Source organism: Charadrius vociferus, unplaced genomic scaffold (assembly GCF_000708025.1).
Source record: "Charadrius vociferus isolate BGI_N301 unplaced genomic scaffold, ASM70802v2 scaffold359, whole genome shotgun sequence".
Classification (NCBI taxonomy): Eukaryota; Metazoa; Chordata; class Aves; order Charadriiformes; family Charadriidae; genus Charadrius; species Charadrius vociferus.
The window spans coordinates 2,014,854-2,038,603 of record NW_009661369.1 but is presented as its reverse complement, the minus strand read 5'-3'; the positions used below and the strand labels follow the sequence as shown (position 1 = coordinate 2,038,603).

General features: G+C 39.4%; 1 protein-coding gene across 1 annotated transcript in view; it reads right to left on the bottom strand.

Annotated features, from left to right (window-relative positions):
• Positions 1-3,385: 3,385 nt before the first annotated feature.
• The window catches only part of LAMA4 (laminin, alpha 4), a 105,947-nt gene continuing 85,582 nt past the window's right edge, over positions 3,386-23,750 (bottom strand). Inside the window, exons 26-38 of the mRNA XM_009893607.1 lie at positions 19,921-20,056; positions 18,688-18,825; positions 16,961-17,094; positions 15,472-15,636; positions 14,623-14,776; positions 13,708-13,901; positions 11,959-12,148; positions 10,927-11,082; positions 9,930-10,089; positions 8,769-8,899; positions 6,487-6,580; positions 5,393-5,512; positions 3,386-3,938 (exon numbers count right to left, since the gene is read on the bottom strand). Of these exons, the coding sequence (XP_009891909.1) occupies positions 3,793-3,938; positions 5,393-5,512; positions 6,487-6,580; positions 8,769-8,899; positions 9,930-10,089; positions 10,927-11,082; positions 11,959-12,148; positions 13,708-13,901; positions 14,623-14,776; positions 15,472-15,636; positions 16,961-17,094; positions 18,688-18,825; positions 19,921-20,056 (1,918 nt within the window). The 3' untranslated portion in view covers positions 3,386-3,792. The remainder of the gene's footprint in view (positions 3,939-5,392; positions 5,513-6,486; positions 6,581-8,768; positions 8,900-9,929; positions 10,090-10,926; positions 11,083-11,958; positions 12,149-13,707; positions 13,902-14,622; positions 14,777-15,471; positions 15,637-16,960; positions 17,095-18,687; positions 18,826-19,920; positions 20,057-23,750) is intronic.

Below are 23,750 nucleotides of genomic sequence, written 5' to 3'. Positions count from 1 at the left end.
CAGTGGAATTTGAACTAATGTTATTCCTTGATTTATATCAGGGCCTAGTTCACATATGAAGGTTTGTTATTTTGTTTTTGTTTGTGTTTTTTTTTGTTTTGTTTGTTTTTTGTTTCCACTTAAAATGGTTGCCTTTTGGGGAATTACTGTCAGACCAGTAACTCTTCTTCTTTCATTTTCCTTTTCAGGCTGTTGTCCGTACTCTTGATCCTTGAGGAGAAGGAAAGGTTGGTAAGAACCTTTAACTATGGGAGATCTCTACAGATATTTAGAAATAAGAGAGAGAGGGGGCAGAGATCCTAATTAAATATTTGAAGCAGTTTGTTGAGTATTTCAACTTGAAATTGGATTCTTTCTTATGTACCCATGCAAATGTCAAATTTCAGAATATTCCATGATAGAATAGTGTATTTGTAGCCCTGATTTAGATAATGGCTATAACAATACTTACTAAAACCTTGAAGGTGGCAGAGAAAAGTTATAAACTCATTAGGGTCAGTGCTTATTTTTTTTGTAGGCTTTCTGCAGAATTGAGGTAGTTAATATTGAGAATGCAAATGGACGGTCTGACAATGTACCTCAGAACTTGAAGGTTTTTCCCCAATCTTTGTAGATGAAAGTTTTTGTACTTTTGAGTTATGTTTTTTTAAGATAGATACAGAAGACAAATTGAATTCTGGGAGGATTTTGGCTTAGGCAGTTGCCTTCTCTTAAACACCAGGAGCTTTGAAGTTAATATGGAGGTGTGTGTAATGTAATGTATCACATACAGACTTTCTTTGGTGCATATGGAGTGGTAATTTCAAGGTCTATGTGGATGTTGGAAGCAGGGGAATTTGCATTATTCTCTGCTCTCTCCTGAGTCTGCAAGTATCCTCTGGTTTATAGTATTTTTCTTTGGAAACCCTGTTTTGCAGAGGGAAAACCTGCATCTCTGAGGCCTAGAAAGGAAAATTGAGGAAGATGTCCTCCACAAATACTGCTGTGTTTGATTAGCTGGTGATAAAGTAAAGAGAAGTAAATTGAATGGTAGCAGTTTATGAAATTTTAATGTGCTTTTTATTCACATGCTATTTTACTGTATTTTTAGTTTTCCATATATAAAGTATGCAAAGGACTGATTAATCAGAAAAGTCATTCTTAAATGTAAATCCACTGAACAAAACCAAATCTCATTGCAGCAAATATGGCTAAGAAAAATATTGTTTATTCACAGAGCTTGGATGTGAGTATGAGAAAATATCCTTCAGTTTGAAGTAGGTGTAAGATGGAAAAATGTTCTGAGTATGTATGTACCTGTATGTATGTATGTACCATAGAATGTTCTGTGTAATACTAGCATTCACTAAACTGTGATGCTCTTAGGGTGCGCAAGCATATGCTATTCCTGGCTATCTCTGCTTAGCAGCTGCAGACAACCTTGAAAGGAATTTCAGTAATCGTTGTAACGAACCTATCTAAGCAGGGAATCTGCTGTTCTTTTCTCTCCAGCTATAGGGTCCTGGAGACCAGGGCCTGAGGAAGGTTAGCTCAGTTTGTGGTGTCATGAGATCGATTGAGCCAATCTAACAACTTGCTGCCACTGGAAGGAGAGACTTCTTTTTTTTGTACCCTTGCTCCCAGCTGCACAGCCCTGATACCATGTGTGGCCTCTGGTACCCACTGGGAACCCAGCTCACTGATCTGAGGACGTTCCTCCTCAACCCCAATGTTGGGGTTTAGGATAATAAAAAATCTTGAACCAAAAGCTCTAAATGTCTTCTGTTCAGAGTCTAAGTAGTAGCTGGGAGCAGGAAAGAGTTGAGCAGGCATACTGGTTTTGGTATCTGAGACAAAGATGGCATTTGAAGGCAACTGCATTTGAAGACCCATGATATGCTTGATTCAGAGAGACTGCAGAGGGGTACTCTTCCTGATTGCTTCTGAAGTATGAATGGTGGGCTATGGAGTGACAAAAAGAGGGGACTCTATACCACTCTCAGAAGCAGGGGACCTCCCCACAGGGTTGGGAAGGGAATCAGTCCTGCGCACATATTGCCTGAGAATTGCAGGGAAGAGAATGGGAGCCCTGTCCAGGAGAAGGCAATTACAACAGGCATGGGGCTGAAAGCATGAGCAGAGCTGACAAGGCTGGTGGAAGGAGAGACCGTGGCTGTTGGACCCACGCTATCTTCTCTCATTCACTTACCACCCAACACTGGACTTGAGGCGAGTGGAGAGGCAGTGATGGCGTCCCAGCTGCCAGAGAGTTCCTGTGCCAATCTGTCCAGAGGTTGCAGTTCTTTATCCAAAGTAAGCCAAGACCGCTTCAATCTGTCAAAGCCTCTTACTGAGAGAATAGTACAGAAGCTACTGACTAGTGCTTACACATGTATCTTATTCTGGTGGTTCCTCCAGCTGTCCACAGATTCAAGGTCTTTGGATTCCAGTTGTCACTTGTGTGTTTTCCAGATGAGCTCCTATTAATTTCTAGTCTGTAGGGTGTTGTCCTTTGTTTTCACCTTTCATACTTTCCTGCTTTGCAGCTGGTCTTGTTTTGAGTTGGTTCCAACAATAATTTGCCCAGCAATAATAAAACTTTCTGTCAACAGTAGTTTATTCTTTAAATAAAAGAAACCTAAATGGCTTTGATGCCTTGTAGGTTGTCACTGAAGAGACTAAGTTTTGCAAGTGACTCCTGTTTGTTAGATGTTCAGGCATACTGTGAGCTAAAGCTTAGTACTGACTTCCATCTGCCTTCTATGGTTTTAACATAGCTCAGATTTGCAGCCCGTTTTGCTTTCTGTTTACATCTTCCTATTTCACCCCCAGCTCCTCTGCAGCAGCATATCTTCTGGGGTACATTTCACAGGAACATGGTCCCAGTTTGAGGATTACTGCTGTAAACTGAAGTCCTGCAGCAGTCTCACAAGTAAGTAGTGATTTTGTGTGATAAGGGATTTGCCTGAGACTGTGACTATGATTCTGCTTTCTATGCTTTGTGTTTGCTTTCCTTACATTAGTGCAAATGAGATCACAATGAGAGTGTGGATTTAGTGCTGTGTTTGTATGTAAGTGTATTTAAAAACTTAGAGAAAAAACTTGGAATTTTGTCTCTCCTCTCACTTCCTATGTAAGGTAAGTATTGCTCTGAAATTACCTGATCGGTTATATCAAGTGTCTGTCTTAGAAGATATACATCCTATCTTCACGTTATGCTAGAACATATCCATAAAGTCTAGAAGTGGAATAAAAATTTTAGTTTTTCTTTTTTTTTTTGTAGGATTACATAATTGGTATGCTCTCTGCCCCATTTTGAGGAATATGTAAATGAGTTGGATGGAAAGTTAAAAAAATAAATATCTTTCAACAAAGTTATTTGCGATGTAAGTGAATTATCTAGCTTTATTCTTTAATGTGCATTAGCAGATCTTTTCCTGTGAAACAAAAGGTGACCTAAGGTATGGAATGAAATGATGTGGAGGATCTATCTTGAAAGTAATATATTTAATATAATTTTAATTTCTTTTATAATCACACATTTTCGTGTAACAGACCGGCCACAGATACACTATAAGAAATGGTAAAGCTCACTCTTGTGGTATAGTAAGAGAAGTGCAGAAGCAACAGCCCTTTATTCTTCAGTGATTTTTTTGTTTGCACATAAACATTAGAAGTGACCCTTAAACATACTGCTTTCTGTAGATGGATTCTTGATATATTCATTCTTCTTTTCTTGATGAATGTGGTTTCTTTTGTTCTATTTTTCTTTCTGTGGTCTAAGGAACTTTACAGGATTGGTGCAGTGCACTATCAGGCTGCTGGACAGGTATTGATGCTTACAGCACCACTGACCAAAGCTGCTTTACTAAAACTCACTGGTTTTTCATCAATCATGAAGTTACGAATGCAGCCAATGAAGGAGTTGCGTGTGGTCAGGCTGGACGTTAGCAGAGACTCTGGAAGAAGCAGATTTAAAAAAACATATTAAAAAATTAGAGCTCATGATAGCCAAAATAATCAGTTTGGTGGCAGAATCTTCTAAATTTGCTACTAACTGCAGCTCTGCTGAATCTTCTCTGGGTCTTTTAAAATGTCTGGCCTACTGCCAGCCTCCTAGAGGCCATGAGAGTAAGTATGGGGAGTTATCTACATTTATGTAAAACTCTTGATAATACATAGTCGATAGAGGCCTGATCTTGTGTTTTTTTTACAACTGCATTTTCTTTTAAGTAACAGAGTAGATGAATCCCAGGGTGCGTGTTTGCAATTTCTTTTAACATTTCATGTATTGTCATCTGTGTCGGATTTGTTAGTTTGCATTTAGTTTACTATATTTACATGGTATTAGTTAGTATTATATCGTTTGTTGTTGTGAAGTTCTTTGTAAGATTTTTCTGTGCCAGGGTGATAATAACATTATACCAGTGTATGGCTTTACTTTAGTATTCTATAATTAATGTAGAAGTAGAAGGCTCTATTATGAAGCAGAACAGCATTTGCAATTACCACTTTATATTACCTCTCTGGGAAGAGTTCTGTCCTAATAAAATTCCAGTTTGGATTTAAAGAGTGAACAGGCATCTGCACATAGATTTTATTATTCCCTTTAGGCTCATTTTTCCTCCTGGTACTGTGGGATGGATGAGAACATCACGCACTCAAGCCACTAATCCAAGATAAGCAATATAATAAATTTTGTAGTTAGGGCTGTTCATGATTGACATGCAAGGCACAGAGAAATAATGCTGCATGTTTTCAATGAGAAATGTACAGGAGATTACTTAAAAATTGAATCACGTCGTGTTGATTACAGTTTGTATATGAACCCCAACAGAGTAGCTCTATCTGTTGAATAAGGGAAGTAAATGTAGTAATCTTGGCCCACGCTACACAGATGGTCTGTGAGTCACAAATTCACATTAGCAGACATCTGTGCAATAGAAATCACTAGTCAGAAAAAGAATCTTCATGTTTTGTCTTGTGTTCAAAGATGCCATTGCTTGAAGAAAAGAAACCTACCAGCAACAAAACCTTGAGAGTCCGGTTACAGTGACAGTGAGTTTCCAATCCCATAAATAAATAAATCACTTCTTAAAAACTAGTAAAACCACACTGGAAAGTAAAATGGAAAAAACCCGATTTTTTTTCTAGCTGGCTGGTTTCTCTAGTGAGTCCTTACTGACCTCCGTCAACTGTGAACATTTTGATTTCAATGAGGTAGAGCTTTTTTTTCCTTTGAGAACTTGAGGCAGAACATTTCTGATTAGCTCTTGAGCCTTTGAATTTTACCAGATTGTTCACATGAGATACGTTTTGTTCTTTTTTGAAATGAAAACTAGGTTTCTGTGCTTTCTCTGGAAACCGTGTTGAAATTTGAGAACTACTTACCACAAAGCTGCCAAAAACTTACCTGGTACGCCTCCAATAAACACTGGTTCCCTGTGGTCAGTTGCCTTTGGATTTAGTGGTCCTACCACATGGTTGACTTCAGAGTCTACATCCAGCTGCACCACATTAGCATCTCTAATAACTGAAAGGAGAAGGAACAGGGATCAAGAAGATTGTAAGAGGTAGTATGTGAGTTTTCTATGACAGACAGGAGTTAGCTGTTTGATCTGAGTAGTTTGATTTAGCGTTTGCTATATTGGGTGTGAGCCATCAGTGACAATATGTGGGCAGATTCTGGCATAGAGCAGGACCAATGGAAGATATAGTGTGGGAGCAAGGGTGCTTTTGAGTGGGGCTGTTGATTGCTGGCAGCTCTCTAGACTGCAGGGTATGAGCATACAATGGCATGTGGCTCAGAAAAACTTTGCCAAATCATTCCCAGTAGGGGACGTACTAGAACACAGTGAATTTTCCTCCTTGCTTATGTGCCTGGGTTTTCTTCAGAAGGAAACCAGAATGCATGGGAAAGGGTACACTCAGATCCCTTCTGGATGTGATGCTGGGAGACATCCCAGGTCAGCATCTAGACAGGAAGCTAACGGAGTTAGTACCTGAGGTTTAGACGTACTTTTGGACTTTCAAACCCAGGAAAGAAGGATGGCTGTCTAGCACAGAGGCACAATCCTGACTGTAGACATCTTTCTGTGCGAGGCAGGCACTCCCCAGATCTGTCCTGTTATTTCACCCTTAAGGGTAGCATAAACTTGTGCCTACTACATTCTACTGACTTATTTAACCTCTAATTGGGAAGAGTATCAGCTGGTAGATGACTTAGGAAAAGTTGTCAGCATTTCAGCTAGGCTGTCTTCTGTTCTTTGAACAAGGAGCTTGTTCTTTGTAGGAACTTCTGCTTGTCCTCCCAGGAAGCTCTCTGCAATTCCTATATCTCAGAGACGAATATGACTGTCTTTCACACAAACTTGTGTCCTGACAGGGTGAAAAGGAAGAACTGAAAATATGATTCCATTGCCAGTGCACTAGCCCGTGGAGATGGATATCTGGGGAGGGAGAACCGGGCTCTGTTACCTTCCTTACAGGATGATCGTGTTTACTGACCTGCAATTCGGTGCCACCTGCCATCGCAGAGACTCTGTTTCAGTGTCACTGAAGTTGAAAAATCCCTGATTCCATTATTCAGTTTCACTGTAACCTAGGGGAAAATAATGTAGTTATCACTGTAAGCCCCCCCATTCTCTTTTTTCCTTCTGTTGTAACAATGCTGTATTCCCCACTCAAAACATGTCTAGCATGTGAAAGAAAAACACAATTTCATGAAATTCTTTAAAATAAAGCACCTTTCTAATTCACTGATATAGTTGTTGCATTGGTTTTGGTTTTATTTTTTTTTTCTATATTCAACAGTTCTGCAACATTTCTGTTTTGAACTCAAGGAAGAGTTCAAAAAAAGATTAAAAAATAACAGCTAATTTCACTCAGATTTTCTACTATTGCTACTCTGTAATTTCCTGTGTGGTAAATTAGTGTTTAGAGGCATCATATGATGTTTTGGCATCTTGGTAGCCACTTAATAAGGAAAACAGTCATGAAAAACCCAAGCATAAACAAACAGACAAGATGTGGGAAAGGAATAGATAGGGAACTTAAGAACGACTTTTACTTGTTCAATTTTACCAACAAATCTCTGGCAGAGCTAGAAATTGAACCTAACTCTGAATTTTGCACCTCTGCTTTAGTTAAGTGGATTAATATCTTTCTGCATGGAAATGTTACAGCAGTGGCAGAGTAGCATTGTGTCTGTATTGCAGGGCACAAGGTTCCCAGTAGTGATTGCCAGAGAACTCAAAACACTGAGTCCAGCCACTCAGGCTTTTCAAATGTCTAAGTTGTCCCTGATAATGCTGACACCTTGTTGACTTAAAACATTGCAAGGAAACAACTTCTATTTAATTTTAGAGGATCTCTCTTTCAGTATAGTTGTAACTAAGGAATTTTTAAACTTTTTTTCCACAAGGGCACCAGCAAAGAAAAATGAAATGATCCTTATGTTCTCTTTTGTCTACTCTTGGACAAAATATGTAGGAGTGATTAAACAAATACAGAATTATGAGAGAAAGTGGCTCCTTAGTAAGTCATCCAGACAAGCTGTACTGATAGAGAGAGATGGGTACATTTAAAAAATGAATTAAAGTTGCTGATGATTCTTATTTGTCCAGTAAAAATGTTTTCATGAGACAGGTCTTTGGTAGTGCATTCAAGGAGAGCAGATAGTTAATGGTAAAAGAACCATGGATGCTTACTAAGAAAGTAATTGGTGTACCTGTTGCAGTGACAAGCAGGGAAGAGCTGCTTTTCCAGGATGAATTTTGTTTACGAATTGCTTATGCATAATACAGGAGGTGAGATTTGAAGCAGTAAGAGAGGCAATATCTTTGGGTAGACTAATACAGGTGGAAAACCAGACAAGTTTCTGGATGTGCAAACCTTCCATCAGAGCCTTACATAAGCAGTACTAGGCTGGACCAGTTGTATAAAGATGTAACCTTTAAGTGTGACATGATATGCAGCAATTTCTAACTGAGGTACAGCTAGCCTCACTTAAATGCCCTTCTGCTTTGCTTGACAGTTAGATACTGGGTAGTTTATTCCAGTGGTTAAAGAATATCCACACTGCTTAGTCTCTTGACTATGCCCTGAGTTTCTTTTCTGCAAAAAGGGAAAAAAAAAAAAATTCCCTTGCTCTAAACCTTTGCTTGTTTTGTCCAGTTAGAGTGCAACCTATTACTGTATGTGTGCAACACATAGCATGAAGGGACCTGGATTTTAGCAATGAACAAAAGAAAAAAGTAGCAACAGCAACAACTATCTGGTAAGTTCATTTCAAACCTCTCTCTTGCAATTGACAGCCTAGAGGCTCTAGAAACCAGATCAACAGACAATCAGAACTTTCCCTTTGCCTCACTCTCCCCATCAGACACATGTATGTTAAAGGAAAAAAAGACTAAGCGCAACCCAGACTTCTCTTTTAACAAACAAGAAATAAAAATTCATCAATAGTTACCTTACTTGTAAACGTTATACATTATTAATGTGTGGATGAAAGAGCAGCACCAACGAGTTAGTGCTCTTCCTTCTTCTCAACTGCTCATTAAATATTTATAGTTGGTATCAGTAAAGCAATCTGATTTTGTCTTAGGTGTTATTTTTTGTATTTTAAGATAGATATCTGGGTTGCCTAATCTAAGCAGTTAATATATTTAGGAGAGAAATAAGAATCAATTAATGGCAAATTTGTAAGACAAAAGCTACATGTAGCAAAGCCCAAGTAGGTAGGAGAGGAACCAGTCAAAGCAGTGGAGGAAATGTGACCTTCATTGTACCTGTCCATTTCTCATGTGCATATTCAAGTACTCTCCATTCACGCTGTGACCATGCAGTAGAATTCCTGAGCTGCTTCGTGGACGTATTTCAAAAACAACTTCAAATTTCAGGCCTAAACTGAAGGATTCATCTGTGAGGTAAAAAGAGTAACATTCTTTTTGTACTGAGTTAGTGATGAAATTGGACATTTATTCAAAATCAAAATAGAAATTCAAATCCCAGGGTGGGGAACTTATTTCTACTGTCTTTAAAACTATTGAAACGTGTGCCAGTGCACATACTTGAAGAGATAGCATGGTGTGCCGTCAATGACCCATTTCGACTTCTGTTTTGATTATGTTTGCTTGGAGTACTAATAAAGGTGTCTATTTTTTTTCATTATTAAAAAAATTTATTTTATTTAAAAATATTTCTTAGCAATGAAGTGGACAGCAGAAAGTAAATTATCTGTATTTTTTGGCAGTTTCTTATTGTGCAATTTGCTAAACATTCAGCAGTCTTTATACAGTGAGTGGGAGTTCACTTGAAGTTTGATGATTCACTGGAAGAAACCCCCTTTTTCAATCTGGTGGCAGGCCAGAGAGCAAATTAGAAACACTATCTAATTCTTCTTGGTGTTGCCAATGGGTAGGGTTGTGCAGTTTCCTTTCCTGTTCAGATTAGAGCCTACGTGACCAAAAACCCCTCATAAAACAGTTCCTGGAACACAGCAGGCGTAAGTGACAGAAAATATGTGTTCTGTCATGCTGTTTGTTATCAAGACATGCAGAAAGCCTTTCCGTAGGATTTTGGAATTACATGTTGTTTTATTAATTAAAAAACAAAGGGATGACCATTTGCTGGTGTACTTTGTCTTAGCCACATTGACTTCTATATGTCTATGATAATTTTTACCATATTATAATCTGTTTCCTTGTGAAATTATTCTAATTATTTGAAATACAAACATACACATGTATTTATGTAACAACTTGTTAAGTTTCATGGTGACATTGTGACCTGTCAACATCAGCTGCTTACCACAATGATGATCTCTATCTGATAATCCTTACAGCTCACAGCCTCAGAAATTACCACATCCTTTAGTGAAATATGCCATTCTGAAGCACAGTGAACACTACAGTCTTATTATGGGATACATTTGTTTAGTAGTGTATTACCAAGGACGACATATCCTCCTTCTGATGAAAAGTATGTTCCCGCTTCTGATGGGCCTTCAAAGCAAGGCGTTACACTAAATGTTTGCGAAGCTGAAGTAATGGGTCTTCCATTGAGTTGTAAATTGCTGAGACAACCACTAAAACTGTAGACAGAGTTAATCTGAGGAGGGGAAAAAAAGCATGATTAGAAGATGAAGAGCTTGTGGAAGGAAATGAACTCTTCTGTCGTTATTTGTACTTGTTTATGAGCTGTAAGGCAGTGATTGTCTGGTGCATCAGTTTTGAATTAAAATACAGTTTCCAGAGAAGAGAAGCAGGACAGATGCTTTTCCTTGCCTCTCATGTCTCTCTGATGACTTCAAGGTAACTCCAGCTTGTGTTGTTTCTCAAACAATCCTTACTGAATGTGAGAAACAAAGTGCAACTAGAGCAAGGGAGTGTTAAACATACCTCGTACCCTCAAGGCAAGACAGGGGTCTACTTTTTCTGACTAGTGTATCTATCTAGTTAGGCACATAACACTGAAGATTAGCTTGAAAGAGACTTGGTTGTGTTCATTTTTGCTTGAACGCTCCTTTCGATGTACTTCAGTACCAAGTTGTAGAGCAGAATTCTGATTTCAAGTACTGTCTTAAAACAGAGATACTAAGATAACAATAAAATCTCTCCAAAACTCATCTATATCTCAGACCTTAGGGTAAAACTGATCTCACCTAACTTCACCTGTCTTATCTAAGCTTGGATGTCACTAGAATTTCTCTGTTCCTTGGGGACCACTGGCTTTCCAGTTGCTGCTGCAAGTCTATTGAAGTCTGGTGCAGCTTTCACCATGCCAGACCTGGGGGAGCTTTGCTATCCCCTTGAACTGAGCTGTGTGCTCCTCAGCATGCTGAAGATTCAGATCATAGTATGCTTTTGCCTGAATTCATCCTTACAGTCAGCTTTTGCATTAGCTGTACATAAAGGTGTGGGATAATGTAATGGGTGTCTGCTTTACCTGAATATTTTTTACAGCTTTGCCTGGAGCTACACCCCCAATATACAGTGGTTCAGTGACTTGCCAGGCATTAACATTACCGCTGAAAGGTTCTTCCAGTACTCGGAGACCATCAATTATCAAGCGACCAATATTTTTTCCTCTAATAAATATCACCTAGAAAGGAAGGAGAAAAATTTGGAAGATTACTTTCATCTGTTGAGGGAACACTCCTGTGCAGTGGAAGAAGAGAAGAAGTTTGAGAAGAAAAACTTGTTAATGATACTCTACAAGCCTGTTTTATTAACTGCCAATATTCTTTTCTGGACAAGCCTCTCTTTTCACATTCATGCAGAGGCTAGATAGTAAAACTGCTGTCTTTCTTACATTTTGGTGTACAAGTCAGAGGTAATCAAGGTGTCACAAGGTCTACTGGGATCTGCCCATCTTATATTAGGCTATATGATTTATTGCTGCTGTGCTATCACTGTTAGCATTTTCATGGTCTTCATCAGTTTTATGATCTGCATTCATCCAGCCTGCTTTAAACATTTAAGTGCCCAAGTTAGGAACTTAGTAACTGCAGACTTGCTCTGTAGTCAGTGAGGAGAAAGAGGCACCTACAGAGGGAAATTCACCTTGATCCCTAAAATTGTCTTTTTATATTCATAGACTACAGAGGGAGCCTAAGACAGCTGTACTTCTAGCTTAGGCACTTCAAAGAAATTTGCTGAACAAAATTATCCTAGTAATTCCTTTCCTAGGTAACTTAACTCTTAATTGCCTCACTGTTCTGCTTGTTTCGGTCACTTCTGTTCAGCTGTTAGTGTTGGGAATCGCTGGATTTTTATAACTGACTCACTTTCCTATTCGTAGTTAATGACTTGGTAAAATGTTGTGTGGAAGATTTAAAAATCTTGGCAGAAGTTTCCCAACGTATAGGTGTGGTTATGAACACATGAATGAAAACTCCTTGAGCTGTCACATCAGCAATGTCTTTTACTGCAGCCTTGATAGCATATGCCATCATAATGATTGCTTTCTTTTACTTACATTGTGCCAAAGGCCATCATTGTATTTCTCTTGGCTCTTAATCCTTATCTTCTGATGACCAGCATTAAACATAAAAATCAGTCGGCCATGAGCAACAAAAAGGGCCATGAAGTTGGTCTCTTTTTGATCCGAGACGTAGAAAATCATTCCATGAGATGAGTGAGTTTTCAGACTGATAGAGAACTGAGCTCTGGCACATAAAAACACAATATAAAATTAGAGCAGATGTAATTGACTTCAATCAAACTGCAGGTAAAGGAAAACAGAGATTTTCCTCTCATCCAAAGTAATATACATCTCCTTTACGTAAGTTGTGTTTCTAAGAAACATTCTGTAATGGTTTTTGGAGTAGAAGTCAAAGTTGGAGAAGAAGCTGCCTTGCAAGGAATTTGTTTTAAGAAACTAAAATCTCTGGAGTGAATAAAATTAATACAGGCCACACATAACTGACACTATGTACCCTACATTTCCATTCCTGTTGAACAGCAACATTGGGAGACTTTGTAACTGTGATGGCATGGAGACCCGACAGTTCACAAATCTTTAATGTTATTCCAGCTAAGCTCCTTCCCTGTAGTTCCTTGGGAAGTCCAGGACAACATGGCAAGTCATACTGACTTAGTTTGACACTGTCAACGGTGAAGATTTCTTGAGTGATTGGTATTATTACTGTAGGTCTAAAAAATGGCAAAGCTGTACTGGTGTAGAACCGTGCCAGAACTGATTACTCCTGCTTCTCATGTCAGGTGACTAGCCTAGTTTCCAATCTTTGTATTGCTGAAGGATCTATACGTTCCCCATTGCACGTGTGTGTACATTCCACACACACTTAGGCCCTTGCCAGTATTGGTTGTTTTAAAACACCACAAGTCATTGGTTTTTTTAAATGCACATTACAATGATGAAGCTGTAATAACAGTTGTAAAACAAGTCTGTCTCATAGGGGTGAAGAGACGTATTAGAGTTTGGGTTTTCCTTCTTCATATGGGCACCATCAGGACTGCCCTAAGTAGAACACTATTGAATTAAAATGAATGTAATGCTTTTTTTATTTGTCAGGAAATAGCACTCTTCTTTTCTGAGTTAGTAGTCTGGTATGCTTCCAGGAAGTGCTGTGTTGTTGAATTTGAAGTCTTGCATGGAAAGTATTAAACCAGAATCCTTTGTTGGTCATAACATACCTTATGGCACATTCTGTGGGAGCTGGAGAATTAAATGTCCACAATATCTGGACTCATTATTAATTACTTGAATTTCCATTATGGCTTGAATTGGACATGGTTTTCATAGCTTTATTTATACACTGCACTGTGTAGATTCCTAACTATTAAACAGCTGACAAGGTCCACTGAACACATAACTGCTTAATTTCTTGGTGAACTGTCATGTTCTTTTCCAGCTCTGGTCTGATGCCATTACTTCTTGTGTAAAGAGACCAAAGAAGCATTGCTCATATAGAACTAACATGCTCAGAATCTACATACAAATAGACAAGGAGACACATTTTGTTAATATACAATGCAGACGAAATCTCCACAAGAGCGATGTAACTGGAAACACATGGTATTTAGTGCTCTTACTCAACTGAAACACCTCTTAATATATCCTAACAACATGCTCTATACAAAAATTGGGCTAAGATATAAAGGGAAAAGCCAGGGAAACAGCAGATATCTGTCCTTTTTTTTATTTGAAATGCATCTTTCTCCTCCTCAGTATATTTAATTTTTATTTCTCAGGTTCTTTTACCTTTGACTGAAATCCTTTGGTATGTGATCAAATTCTTGCCGGCTGTTAGCTGTTCCTCCAAACTGATACGCATGTTCAGTTGCCTTGGGATTCATGGGCAAGTGGCACTGAGGGTCTCTTTGTGTATTCACTTCTTGATACAGTTTTTTGAAGCCAATTGAAGGCTGTGAAATCTTGTCTTTATCTCTTCCGACCTTTATAGAAACAGAACCATTAATCAGAAATTTTAACTAAGATTGGACATAATAAAATAACAGTATAATTTCTATCTAAGCTAGTAATATATTTTTTTCTTTACAAAAATACCAGGAATGGGTCCAAGTCAAATTTTCCTTGAACAGATCTACTATAGATGCTGATTTAGGGCAGAAGAAGGGGTAAACAGAATACTTGTGTTGCTAATATAATTGCAATTCAGTTCTTATGCAGTTTTCCTAATTGAATCTTTTCCTGTCTGCTTTTGATGATATCAGCTGTACTGTAGGCATAAGAGGACATGCTCGGACTAAAAATTCTGCATACTGGAAGAAGGTTTCTTTTTCACATTTATATTAATGTGTGCTAATTGTACTGAGTAGAGAGAGCCACTTAGAAGTAGCTGAGAACAGAAGCAAGCTTATTGCCTTTAGGATATAGAAGAAATCAAGAAGGCTTGTTTCTGCAGTACTTTTTTGAAGATGTCATAGATTTTGTTTTACAATTCTAGCAAGAGAGAATGATGCAAGTGTAGGCCAGATAGGTTGGGTCAGGGCAGTCATTTGCAGTGACGGAATATGTAAAGGAACAGGATCCTTTCCTTCATATATCTGAAATAGTCTTCATGTGGTACATTTTGGATCCACAATTTGGAGAATTCCCCATCATGGCACAGTTTGTATCAACTCTAGGGTGGTACTGGGGCAATTGGCAGCAAACCTTTTTATTACGGTTTCCTTTGGCTTTTGACGAGTTTTTTCCTTTCTTGTGGAGAAGAGCAACTGGAGGAGATTCAACAGGGCATCCATACAAAGAAGTCTGAACTTTCTCAGAGTACTGCTGGAAATCTTCCACTTCGACCTCTCGATCCAACCTGTGTTTCAAAGAGGGGATGACAAGAACAGCTTTTTTCCAAGTGTTGGAATTGTTTTCATAAAAATCACAGAATTTTATATTTATAGTTTAAATGATGTTTGGATGGGCTTTTTTTCATTCTTGGATCATGGATAAAAGTACAGATTTACCAGTCAATGTTTGGGTAATGCGGGCAGCCTGTACTGCCTCTGCCTGTTGTATCCATGCTTGCATCAATGGAGAGTATCAATCTGCAGCATTAAATTCACTTTAAAATTTTCTAGAGGGGAACATTTCATAAAGCGATTAAGATCAACAAATTCTGACCATTTTCCCATGACCAAACTCCTAACTTCCCCAGCTTCTGTGAGATGCCTTAATATAATTTTGTTTCAAAGGCCGAGCTGAAAGCTACATAATATAAATGTAAATTACAGCTGTGCAAATTATACATTGCACTAGCAGCATTAGCAGGTGCAGGACTGAAAGCTGATTTACATCAAGTTATTCTCACTTTAATAATATCTTAACCTAGCAGGTCTGTGCCAACATATTCCATGGCAAATAAGGTAAGAAACTTATTCACACATGCTGTCTAGTCTCAGAAAATGAGACAGGGATTTTTATTGTGACAATAAATCAGTTCTCTTGAGCTACTATTCAAGCTGTTAGGCAGCAACTGCCTGGTGATGTGTTTGGGAGGATGCTACGCACCTAGTGAAGTAAGCGTTGCTTATGCAGCCAGTAAAGTTGGCTTGCTGCGTTCTGAGGGGAGAGCCACCAAAATAAAACTTCTTGACGCTGTCCGGGCTTTTCCCTGCCCTGTCCTTTGCTGGATTCTTCTTGCTTTGTTTCTTGTCATCAACAGTCAGCTCATATCTGCAAAGGCAAAGCATCCATTTTGTAGGCTAGTTTTGGAAACCTGAATGCCAGTGGTTGGACAGCATATTACATGCACCCAAAAGGCTCTGCTCAGTGTATGCATCACTGAATGGCAGTGCTCAAACTCATGAGAAGACCATCTCACTTCCAGCTGTGCAACAAGTAGCAGTGCAATAGCCCACTGGCAAAGTTGAGTCAAGAGGCCCATGGATTTCGTAATATCCTGGGGTTAATTGTGAAGTAAAAAAAATACAGTCTATTCAATGAAGATACCTAAACTAAGGATTGCTAATAAATGGATGGAGCCACCATTTGTATAAAACAAGATCTAAGCAGCTTCTAATCCTTTTCCTTTATGCCTCTATCCCTTTTTCCTTCTCTTTCATCACAGTACATTGATGTTTGAGCTTATATGATGTTTTTTACCTAATCTCATTTTGCAACACATGAATTGCTGCAGAAGTCAGGAAGGATTCTATTCCTTTAATAAGAAACTGAGTATAACTAAAGCATCAGACGTTGGTTTTGTTTGGCAAGTTCATAATTCAGCACACTCAGGGAAACGTGACAGTCCCCAACGCTGTTCCAAGGCACGTTTTTGCACCTTCAGCTTTTCAAACTATGTTTCCTGGATGTCAAAAGTCATAGGTACAAACCTCCATTGCCATTAGAAAACTGAGAATGACCTGGTTGTATCTGCATAGGCAAGATTCTTGAAGAAAGTTGCTTTGGTTATTTGACCTTCTAAGAAAATTTTAAACATAGAAAACAAGAGTAAAACCTACCAATAAAACAATGCTGTCAAGTTTTTTAAGAAGCACACAGACAGACTTATTCCCTACTGCTGTATTTAGTCTTAGATTTGTGTCTGTCAGTACTAAAAATATGTTGAACATGTTCCACTGTGTATATCCCAAATGAATGCGTTTTGTGAAGATGTCTCAATTACTTCAGGGTCAATTTGGGATTGCTTTGACAAATCAGAACGATCAATCCTTCTGAAAAATTAATCTCATGCTAGCCTTAAATTATATTAAATTGCTTCCATACCTGAGGACAAAAAAGGACTAAGCTTTTAGAAAAACTATTATTTTAGTTTTATTAAAAATTCCCAGCATCTTTTTCTGAGGTCAAGCTGGCCAGTTTTCAATCACATAGATTTTTGGCTTTTTATTTTTTTAACTGAATTGATCAGTTAAAAATATCACTTAAAAACCCCCACTTAAACATCACTTTGAAAGTGAATATTAAATGATAGCATGCTTTACAAGAAATATTTGTATTCTATAGGTAAGGAATAAAAGATGCTGGACAGCTTTACCTTTCTGGGGTAACAGAAGTAATGATGAAATGGGTTTTTCCATCATTGTAATTTCGGTCTGGTGATTGAATTTTGGTTCCACTTGCATTTAAAACCACAGCACCTCTGTCCATAGAGATGGATAATACATCTGACTGAAATGCAGAAAAAAACCATCTTCATAAGCAAGGGTAACACAGAAAAATTAACAGTTCTGAGCATTTTCCTGTTGTATTTATTTCCCTTCCTGCTGTTTTCCCTGTTTGTGCTTTATCTGCAGAAAGGTATACTGAGAGTCAAAACAGGAGATGATCTCATTAGAAGTGATATTCTTGCTGTTTTTTAAGCCTGAATTCTGAGAATCGTGCTGCTGATTATGTCTCCTGTATCTGTCACATGAACTCCTTCCATCTAGCATGGATGTATGATGTTTACATTTCATTTGTGTTTCTGGTACCCCTGGTACTGTATAGAGCAGCTGTTACTGCAAGATTCCTGCTGTCATAAGACTAATACATTTTTTTTCTTTTCCTAATTCCCTCTGATCAGACCCGTTCAATCACTCAAAATTATCTCAGAGATAAGACTAATACATTTTTTTTCTTCTCCTAATTCCCTCTGATCAGACCCGTTCAATCACTCAAAATTATCTCAGAGATAAGATCTGCTATCTGGGTCAGGCATACCAGATCACTGTGCCACGTAGCAGGAATATCGTCTGCTCCATTAGAGCGAGGACAGCCACTGTGCACTCCTAGGAATCATCCCGGCTCATTCTGTCAAGTGCTAAATAGCTGAACCTCCATTTGTTAAATAGGGCACTCGGTACCTCATAGGATTAGAGCTTTTGAGTTAAAACCAGAAGTGGTGTGTCTAAGACCTCATTTATGCAAACGATGCGGATAACTGACATGGTTACTGATTTCAATTTAAGGCAATACTCCAAGCTGTAAATTGTGAAAGTTCAGGAGTGGTTATCGGTGTCACGCAGCCTTCCCTGCTGCACTGCTGATGATTGTCTGCAAGTATGGCACAACAGACATTTGGGGGTGTTTGCAAATGTTCTGTCATCGGAGCTCATGCTTTCTGCAGATGTCAGTCTGAGCCTGCAGGATCTTGGAGCTGCTCTGGCTCACACAACATTTTGGAAGTGCAAGTCCATATTTCTGCCCATGTCACACCTCTGAGGGGGAATTTAGAGCAGCCTGGCTTCCCATAGCTGCAAGGAGCCATTCTCAAGTGTAGCTTTTCCCAGTCACACATGGAGGTCTAAGTGCCGTCTGGGAATATAGGCAGCTTTCTGACTGATTTCTGTCGACTCAGCAATGCACAAAATACCAGTCCGCTAATTCACACACACTTTGTCTTTGCTTCTAGGGGATTGTCTCTGGATGGAAAATGTCAGCCCCTTAATATTATTTGTACTTTGGTAGCACCTACAGGTCCAAATAGGGATTGCGGTGCTGCTGAGCACAGCAAGATCCACTGTGCATTTCTGCCTTAAGGACTATATTGAGCACAAATGGATGTGTGTTAATTCTGGGCATATGATCAAATCTTCTTCTCAACATGAAAATAATGTCGAAGCATTGCTGGTTTTCATCTGTAGATCAAATGCAAACTGTGAAAATGAGGTCATCAGTGAATGCTTCTGTATTGCAGTGAGAAATTGTATTATTCCCCTAGTATTCTCCTGGGAAACAATGCAAGGATACAATAAAGCAAACTGTAAAGAAATATATACTCACTCCTTCAGAATAGTAAAACAGCAGCCCGTTGGGCTGCAATGTCCGGAAATTAAAGCCTCCTTCAAATTCACTAAAGAGGGACACTTTTTGGCTTGATGCAATGAAGCTCTCTCCATTGAAATATGCTTTGCGGGACATCTGTGTATTTAATAAAACAAAATTAAAAGTAAACATCAGAAAACATTCAAATCATAAAAAGAACGAGGCTCTTTCTTTGTTTTTAAAGGTGCAGCCAGTTCAGTTCTATAAAACCTTCAATTTTTCCTGCATGTCTTAACCTAATTTATATAGGCTTTCCCTTGCATGCTGTGAAAATCTCAAGAAAGTGTTGCCATTTTAGACAGTGTAAGCCAAATTGTTCTCAGTCTCCTGTGATTCTTGGCCACATCCTAAGTCTTCTGATGTTAGTGAGCATGAAGACTGGAAGCAGAGGGAACTCAAGCCCCTGTCTGAGCTGTGTGGCACAGTCACCATCCCGACGTGTGATGTATTTCTGTGTTGCACTGGGTGTGGTGGCAGGGCGGTGGGGTGTTGGACATGGTGGTCTATAACACTCTGAGTCTCGGGAGTAAAACTGGGTCTGAGGTAGGACAAATTGCAGCTAGCTTCCATGTTGACAGAGGGTGAGATTGTGTGATAAGCTCTATAGGTGGTGGCCTCCTTCATCTTCACAGGTTCTCAGTATGGCTTCGGATAGACATGGCCGTAGGATAAAGACCACACTGTTTAGATTTATCAGCCCTTCATTGTCATGGACAAATGAATAATGATGGAAAGGATCAGAAATGAAATGGCAGTTTTCTCAGTGTTAATGATGGTACAGTTGGTTTGTGTGTCACAGAGGCTGGCCTGACTTAAGGGGAAGACTGATTTGAAGGGTAAATATCTTGCTGTCTTTTTCATTTCATACATCTGTATTAGGATGCATGTGAGGACAATTCTCCTTGTTTCTTGAAGAATACAGCACACAAATTATTTCAGATCCAGCGTTCACATTGCAATCTCACATATGATAAGAATATCAAGTGAAACACCTTGTGCTGTAATTCAGGGTGAAAATTGGGTAGTATGTCAGCAGACTTAACACACACACACTACCCCCTCCAGTCAATGAGTGCATTGTCATTTCCTTGGTTGAAGACTTTCTTTCTATTTTTTGGAGTAAAACTCAAGCTCACAGCTGTATCCATTGCCAAAATTTTGTTGTTGTCTCACAAATGATGTTATGCTTACCAGTGAATCCTCCGGGCACCCATAGCTGATTCCCAGGGTTCCTGGTTCTTCTAACAAGTTGAAATCCTTCTTTTGGAACTGGAAGCCCTTCATGCAGCCTTTAAAGCCAATACTTCCTGCCAGATGTGAGCTAATGCTGTTGGAAAACAATACCAGACAACCCGCAGTTAGACAGGCTTTGCCTTTCTGAAGAGACTTTTATCGCCAAGGTGTTCTAAAACACATGGAAGAGCCTCAATCATTTGCCTCGCTAGTGCACAATTCCTGGGTCTTTATGTAAAACAGCTAATTAACCACATTATGTGTTTTGAAAAGTCAAGATGCACCAGTTGTAATAAATGTTACGGGGAGAAATATGTGAGAGTTCAGAGGGAAGATCCATATAGCGTAACTTTAAATAGATAAAAATAGCTGCTGAAATGAAAAGACTTATTTTAAAATGTATTTCTACCCACTTACAGTGAAAATCAATGGATTTCTATCTCAACTTTTTATCGTTTTAGAGAAGTTTTGGTTTAGTTTTCCTGTCTTGCTTTTACTAGCATGCTCTGTTCTTATCTTTGGAAGGAAATGGATCTTTATTTCTTAATAAACAATAGTAACAAAAGTCAGGGAAGTAAATTGTGTTTGCTGATGGGTGGGTTTACATAATTGAAAATGAGAGCAGTAGGTGGGCTTCTGGAATCCTTTTTGTGTCAGATTTGTGGTAGATAGCACAACAGTGTATCCCAACTTCTCACTGCTCCAAGTTTTTCTACTCCACCCCTCACCAAGATATCACAGCCTTATGGCACAGGGCAAATACAATTGGATTTATCCTCACAATACTCAAGGTACGAGAAGAAGTCATTTTCCTAAAATCACAGACATTCTGTGACAGGTCAAGGAAATTACATGGGATCTACTGGGTACCAGTCCAAGCGATAACTAGGGAACAAATACACTGAAGGAGTGAAAGTGAAATCTGGAGTTTTGACCTGGCTACCTGTAAACAGTCTTTGTTCTTTCGACAGGATGTGCCTTAGCAGTGGGTTTCTTCTCACCTCACGTGAGATGATACTGACAGTGTTGACATCCGCTTCTGTGCTAGTTGTCTATGAGTTATCTCGTTGTAAGGCAGACATTGGAAACACGATGGGTGTATCAGGCTCTGGAAATGGTTATTTTCTACATTGGCAGAAATGGACCACCAGGTGAAGTAGCACAGATGTACTGTACATGTTTGAAATAAAGTGAGAGGAGGAGCACTGTGGGGGCTTAATCTGTGCCTCAGTGAAATCAGCATGAAGGCAAAAATCAGCGGGAAGGACCCTGCCATCAGAGTGGGGGGTATCAGTCAACCAGTTTAAGCTCTATTCTGATTGACCATGTGACTGGCTGGATACCACAAATATGCCTTTCTGTTAAATGCCATTAACATTTTCTAGGAGCAACAAGAACTATAGAAAATAGGCTTTAAACTAAAGAAAGGCTTCTGAGTTTGTTACTTAACAGTTCCCAGTGCCCAGTGCTCCTACCTCCCCTTAGCTTTCTGCTTTATGCAGCGATTGAGTACCACTATATATAATGTAGTATCACTATATGTAACATATCTGGGTTCTGAGGGAACTGGGAGATGAGCTTGCTAAGCCACTTCCCATTATATTTGCCCATTATATTTGAAAAGCCGTAGCAGTCTAGTGAAGTTCCCACAGACTGGAAAAGGGGAAACATAACCCCCATCTTCAAAAAGAGAAAACAGGAAGACCCGGGGAACTACAGGCTGGTCGGGCTCTCCTCTGTGCCCAGCAAGATCATGGAGCAGATTCTCCTGGGAACTATGCTACGGCACATGGAAAATAAGGAGGTGATTTGTGACAGCCAACATGGCTTCACCAAGGGCAAGTTAAAGCCTGACAAAGCTGTTGACATTCTATGATGGTGTTACAGCATTGGTGGATAAGGGGAGAGCAACAGACGTCATCTACCCACACTTGTGCAAAGCATTTGACACTGTCCTGCATGACATCCTGGTCCCTAAATTGAAGCAACACCGATTTGATGGATGGACCACTTGGTGGGTAAGGAACCAGCTGGATGGCCACACTCAAAGAGTTGCGGTCAATGGCTCGATGTTCAAGTGGAAACCAATGAGGAAACCAGTGACAAGTGGCGTTCCTCAGGGGTCAGTATTGAGACCAGTGCTGTTTATCATCTTTGTTGGTGACATGGACAGTTGGATTGAGGTTGGATTGAACCTCAGCAAGTTTGCTCACAACAGCAAGCTGTGTGGTGCGGTTGGCACCGCAAGAAGCGTGGCCAGCAGGTCAAGGGAGATGATTCTGCCTCTCTACTCTGCTCTCGTGAGACCTCAACTGGAGTACTGCATCCAGCTTTGGAATCCTCAGCACAAGAAGGACATGAACCTGTTGGAGCACGTCCAGAGGAGGGCCCTGAAGATGATCAGAGGGCTGGAGCACCTCTCCTCTGAAGACAGGCTGAGAGAGCTGGAGTTGTTCAGTCTGGAGAAGAGAGGGCTCTGGGGAGACCTTATAGGGGCCTACCAGTATCTGAAGGGGGCCTACAGGAAAGATGGAGAGAGCTGTTTTAGAAGGGCATGTAGTGATAGGATGAGGGGTAATGGCTTCAAACAGGTAGAGGGGAGATTTAGATTAGATATCAGGAAGAAATTCTTCACTCTGAGGATGGTGAGGCACTGGAACAGGTTGCCCAGGGAAGTTGTGGGTGCCCCGTCTCTGGAAGTGTTCAAGGCCAGGCTGGATGGAGCTTTGAGCAACCTGGTCTAGTGGAAGGTGTTCCTGCCTATGACAGGGGGGTTGGAACTCGATGATCTTTAAAGTTTCTTTCAACCTCAACCATTCTATGATTCTATGATTTTACTTCCAGATTAATTTGTTTGGGAAAAAAGGCAATTGACAGAGGAAAGTGCTGTTGAAGTGAATGAAAATACACTGCTTTGAAAGAATATTAAACTCCCCCTCTAAGACTAGAGCTAGTTTTCCCCCCTGCTGCTGCCCCCCAATGTCAGTTAAATGTAAGTCTGTCTAGAAAAGGAAGCATAAATATCAATAGTAGATAGGAACAGTAGTAGAGAGATAGTAGTAGATCATCAGTACATTATATAATTCTAATACTGACTTATGCTTCTGACGAAAATGGAATGATGATACCACATTTGGACCATACTTTTTCCTTTCTATCTTATCATGATAACCAAAGCTGAATACAGTATCAAAGACAAAGGTGTAGCTCTGCTTAAATAATTTCTGTATACATTTAAAAATATTATAATTGATCATATTTTTACAATGCCTATGGATTTTTTCTGATACAAGTTGTTTACCGAGATGCTTGCAGAGCAAGGAGGAATGGTGATTCTTCTTTGATGTTACCTTCCAGGTGTTTTGCAGAATAACCACAATTCACTCAGAAAACCACGGGCATAATTTATGTGATTCATCTTATATCCTACATTTGTGAATAAGTCTCATCTTCCATTGAGCTGCTCTATTGCCTAGATTTCTAGGTCCTTGTGGGCTTTTTCAGTGTTCTCTAGGCTTGATTAACCAAAGTAATTTTCACCATCCTTTTGCCCTTTGTTTCTAGATCATTAATGCACTTGATACCAGCCCTAAGAGAGATCCTTTGGGCATGTGCTGTAGACTTTTTATACTGTGAAAATTGAAGAGTTACTACTATGTCTTATTTTTTCTTTCCTGGCTGCTTTCAATCCACTGCAGCCTTCCCTTCTCCTCCCCACTAGTTTTCTTAATAGCTTCTTATGACAGACCTTTGTAAAGAAGTACTTGAAAGGCCAGATAAATTACATA